At 31.3% G+C, this 5,660-nt stretch overlaps 1 protein-coding gene across 1 annotated transcript; it reads left to right on the plus strand.

Moving 5' to 3' along the window:
• Window positions 1-613: 613 nt before the first annotated feature.
• Window positions 614-2,357, plus strand: LOC145834284 (lysosomal Pro-X carboxypeptidase-like). The gene has a single exon (XM_082941675.1). It carries the CDS (start codon window positions 636-638, stop codon window positions 2,064-2,066), a length of 1,431 nt encoding a protein of 476 aa, XP_082797801.1. The 5' UTR covers window positions 614-635; the 3' UTR covers window positions 2,067-2,357.
• The last annotated feature ends 3,303 nt before the right edge of the window (window positions 2,358-5,660 follow it).

Consider the following 5,660-nt stretch of genomic DNA (forward strand, 5'->3'; position numbering starts at 1 on the left):
TTTGAAATTCTGACAAGAAAAGATAAATTTTACCTTATATGATAAATTTAAAGCATCATTTAGTGATACATTCATTTGCTTGTAGTGTAATTAAAAAAAAAAACTATTTTTATACATTATTTTCTTGTAGCTTTATCCATACTGTACATTTTCAAATTTAAATGACATTTCACTATTTACTTTTAAGAAATGTTTAGTAGCTCTTGGTGAACAGCTATAACTAATTTTCATATAATAAGTTATACAAGCCTTTTAAAATAGTTTAACACTTTTGAATCAAACTTGACTAAAAAAAACAACTTAGAAGTTTTATTTTTTAAACTTTACTAAACAATGAGCTTTACCGCAAGATCAACAACAACAGCATCCAAGGCAATACTACGACCGGTTTCGTCCTTATTAGGACTCATCAGACAGAAATAGTGGCAAGAAACCGCTGATGTGATCTTAACCAAGATAATATATTCTTTTAAATAGACATATTTTCTCAGTTCAAACCTAAAGTATATAGAGATTTTAAAGTTTTTTCAGTATGATTTAATTGTTTTTACTTTTTGTAATGTAGTTGCAGATTAAAAAAAAAGATTTTATAAATGGTTGCAGATTTAATTTGCAAATTAAAAGTATAATATAACATGAATATGAGAACAACAATAGTTTTAATTATAGTAAACATCTTGGTCAACTTTGTAACTTGCTTGCAAATAAATCCCAACAAAGGATACCTCTACCCAACACAAAAGTGGTTTGATCAGCGACTAGACCACTTTGATCTTACAGATGACAGATCATTCAAGCAGAGGTACTTTGTGTCGGATCAGTACTGGGACGAGTCAAGCGGGCCTTTGTTCTTCTATACTGGCAATGAGGGTGACGTGACTTCTTTTATCAACAACACAGGCTTCATCTGGGACATTGCTCCAATGTTCAAAGCAAAAGTTGTTTTTGCAGAACACAGGTTTTATGGCCTTTCGCTGCCTTTTGGTGAGCAGAAACCAAACAACAAAACAAAAAAAGAGTTCTCTAAACTGAACTCTGAGCAAGCTCTTGCAGACTATGCACTCATATTGACTTCTGAGATTGAACAAGCAAGGCAGCTTCAAAATAAAAAGCTGAAAATAATTTGCTTTGGCGGGTCCTACGGAGGCATGCTGAGCGCTTGGATAAGAATAAAGTATCCTCACATAGTTGACGGGTCAGTGGCGTCTTCTGCTCCTGTAAATTACTTTTACGGGCAAGTTGATTGCTCTCTGTTCAACAAAGTGGTTACTGATGGCTTCAAACAGACCCCGATCAATGGTGAGATGTGCACCAAAAACATCCAAAGGTCTTGGAAGGTGATCAAGCAGTTTGATGAAATAGATGAAGGTATGGAAAAGCTGTCTTTCATTTTCAAGACTTGCAAAGAGCTGAAAACAAGCCAGCAGCTTGCAGATTGGATTGCTGACACGTTTGGCGAGCTGGCAATGGTCAACTATCCTTACGCTGCCAACTTCCTTGCTGACTTACCTGCCTGGCCACTGAACAAGACTTGCAATGAACTTTCACAAAACTATCAGAACGACTTTCAGCTGCTAGCCTCCATGCAAAAGGCTCTTGGCGTCTTCCACAACTTCAGCGGAAACGCAGAGTGTTTTAACATTGGCAGCACTGACGATTCAAAGATTGATGGCAGCTTGTGGGAATATCAAACTTGCACAGAGATGGTCATGCCATTCTGCTCCAACGGCCAAACGGATTTGTTTCCCCCCTCTTCTTGGAACCTGCTAAACTTTACTTTAAAATGCCAAAAAAAGTACGGCACCACCCCCAGGTCCAGATGGGAAGTGACCAACTACGGGGGCTCTCACCTGAAGCACGCCACCAACATTCTGTTCATGAACGGTCTTCTCGATCCGTGGCACGTGGGCAGCCCCATGAAGTCTGTTTCTTCGGGAACCAGGGTGGTGAACATGTGGGGAGCAGCGCACCATCTCGACCTGAGGCACGTGAGAGAGGACTTGCCCCAGTTGGTCAAGGACGCTCACCAAGTTGAAATTGACCTCATTCGAGAGTGGTTAGCTTAAAATGTTACTTCATTTTGTTCAAACATCTTTCCTGTGAATTATATTTTGAAATTGTTCTTATTGTCACACTTATACAGCTTATTTCATAATCGTTTTGTTCACAATGAATATTTCTACTTTTAATTCAGTTTTTGCTATTGTTCTTGTTTGTTAAAGCCAAAATATTTTTAACACTTATCTTTTGCTTTAGTTTTAGACTGTTTATCTTAAAACTTCATTAATTTTAATTATCATCGAACTTTAAAAATCTTAAATACTTAAAAATATTTTTTTGTGAAAGTTAAAATTTAATTCAAGCACAACATGCTTATAAACATTAAAAAAAATTAAAGTTGTTTAGTTTAAACTCTCTAGCATTTGTGAATTGTTATTTTACAAGTATGTAATCGAATAGATCATATGTAAATCTTTTTTTCTTGTAGTATTATTGTAAAAAATAGAATATTTATATTAAACACATTTTAATTCTTTTTCACATACTTAAAAGATGAGATTAATTTTATTTTTTGCGTTTCAGTTATTTAAAAATTATTGTCTGTAATACCCTGCTACACTCATCTTTACCATAAATAAATTTTTGAAAGTTTTTTTGTTTGCATATTAAGTGCTTAATTTTGTACAAATTTTGTCTTATAAATGTTTTTTTTTATGTTATGCCAGTAAATTAAAAATAAAAACTAACAGAGTATCCTAAAACTGTATGTTCAAACACAACACTTTTTATTGCTTTTGATTAATTAATTTTTCAATTAGTAAGCATTTACATTCATAACATACGAGTTTGACGTATTTTCTTATCATTTTTTTTATTACCATTTGCTCGAATTAAGTCATATTTCATGAGCTTGATTAATTTATTACTATGGTAAGTTATTATTGCATTGTTTAACAAACCAAGAATTTTTATTTTATTCATTTTTATTCTGTAAAAAATTAAACATGTATTAAGTTTTATATTCATTAATATTTTTTATTAGCTGCTTATGCTTAAGTTTAACATTTTTATTTACAAAACTGGATTGATATTTACTAAAGATACGTTTAGTGTTTTTATTAGAATTATTCTGCTTAACAAACCTAGAATTTTTTTTTTCAACAATTCCTTTCTGTAAAAAAATAAACATGTATTTAGTTTTTATAATCGTTTCATTTTTAACACTTTTTAGTAGCTGCTTTATGCTTAATTTTATAATTTTTATATAAAACTTGATTGTTTTTTACCAAATATATGTTTAGTGCCTTTTAAAATAAAATTTATTACAAAAAAGTTGTTGGGAGTTTTGTGAATTAATAGAGCAAAATTTACTTGTTTTTAGTTTAATAAATGGAGTCGAGAACCTTTTTTTTATTAATTAATTATTTTTTTTTAAATCAGTTAATTACAACACCTTTCTGAATTACTTCGAAAGTTTTTATTATATATACAAACTTTATTTGACAACTTGAACACTGTCCTCAAAATCAGCCTGTATAGTGGTATAGGTTTTTTTTCAAAGGATTTGAATACAAACTTTTCTGCATTTTTCCAAACTTTTTTACTAACTGTAGTTTCAATTTATATTTTATTTTCCATAAAGTTTAATTAATTTGTATATAAAGTTTTACTACTATGTCTAAAAAAAAATGGCAAGCACTTGTTTACAAATATTGCTCAACTTATTAGCGAAAAACTGATTATTATAACACAAACATGCAAATATGTTACAAAAGAACACCTTGATTTTTGTTTAGTTTTATTACCTGATTTCGGTGGGATAACCGATGTTTTCAAGCAATGACAAAACAGTTTTGTTATTGTTGGACTGAACTTTAATTGTTTAAGTATTTTATTGTTGTTTGAAAACGTCGCTTATCCCATTGAAACCAGGTGATAAAACTAAACTAAATCAAAACTGCCCATTTGTGTTATTTTTTTATTATTTAAAAAGAGTATTACTCGAATATTCGCGGAGAAATAAAAATACAGCCAACAAGTAATGTTGCGCGTTATATAATCTTTTTCATTTAAAGATCACCATACTTAGTTATACTTTGGTTACATAAAGTCTGATTTTCACATAGCTATTGTTAAGTAAATTGAATCTAAACTTTATTTTTTTTATATTTTGTTCGACCTTGGTGACCAATGTCGAGAAAAAGTTTTAAAATATTATCATATTATTTTTTGTTGAATAAACCACATGTAAAGTTTGTTGTTAGACAATGTATTTAGTGAACAATCTTAGATTTTTTTTCAAGGGGTCACAGGCTTCAGGAAGCGAGTCAAAATTTGAAGTTTAGTGCAACTTTAAAAAAGTAATATTAAAAAAGTAAAATCAAACAACAACGATATACGTACATTAAAGATATAAATAATAACAAACTAACAGTTTTGTGTTATACAAAATAATAAAGCTCAACTTTTTTTTGGCAGTTTAAATTAATTGAATTTAGTACGGTGTCATACACGGATGAGTATATAATAAAATTTCACTTAAAAAATATTAGTCTGTTATTTTTGTTGATATAAAAAAATATACATTATTCTTTTATTTTTAGTATATTTAAGGCTAAATAGTAAAATTATAAAACCGGTATTACATTTAGCATCTACATAAACAACTATGCAAACCATATCGTAGTGTTCAAGATTACTTTCTTAAAAATAACACGAAGTAAAAACGTATTAACTGTAATCACTGTATACTTTTTGAAATTTTAAACGACTGTTATAAAGCAACTAATAAAAGTCCATTCAAAGGAGCTACAAGCTTGCATTCAGCTCGGTACTTTTGCATGAGTGAAGTCAATTCAGCCTTCCAAAGCTGGGAACGGGTCAGAAAAGCACGGGTGACACTTTAGCACGTATGACACTTTAGCACGGGATTACACTTTAGCACGGTGTGACACTTTAGCACAGGGTGACACTTTAGCACGGTGTGACACTTTAGCACGGTGTGACACTTTAGCACGGTGTGACACTTTAGCACGGGGTGACACTTTAGCACGGCGTCACTTTAGCACGGGGTGACACTTTAGCACGGTGTCACTTTAGCACAGTGTGACACTTTAGCACGGGGTGACACTTTAGCACGGCGTCACTTAAGCACGGGGTAACACTTTAGCACGGGGTGACACTTTAGCACGGGATGACACTTTAGCACGGCGTCACTTTAGCACGGAGTAACACTTTCGCACGGCGTCATTTTAGCATGGAATGACACATTTCTTTATGCTTATATGTTATGTAGAAAAATATAAAACTAAACTATGCACCATAATACTACAAGCTTTTAATATGTTTCAAGTTAAAGCTTCAACTAAAACTTTGTATTTAATATAGAATTACACTAGTTACTTTATGGCAAACCTCAACTTAATAATAACAATACAAAAATAATTTCAAGAATTTTATCAAATCATTTTATTAAGATATTTTAACTAACGTATTTAAACATTTACTATCATATTTTAAACGTAAAACTACTTGTTAAAACCTAGCAACAACCATTTTTTCTTAAAAAATACAGGCCACTAAAGATGTTTTCTAACGTTTTGCTACCTACAAATGATTTTTCTAAATATAGTTCGAAAAGACTGCCAAACTTTGTCTTA

The sequence above is a fragment of the Thalia democratica genome, chromosome 4 (assembly GCF_965202585.1).
Source record: "Thalia democratica chromosome 4, ktThaDemo2.hap1.1, whole genome shotgun sequence".
Classification (NCBI taxonomy): Eukaryota; Metazoa; Chordata; class Thaliacea; order Salpida; family Salpidae; genus Thalia; species Thalia democratica.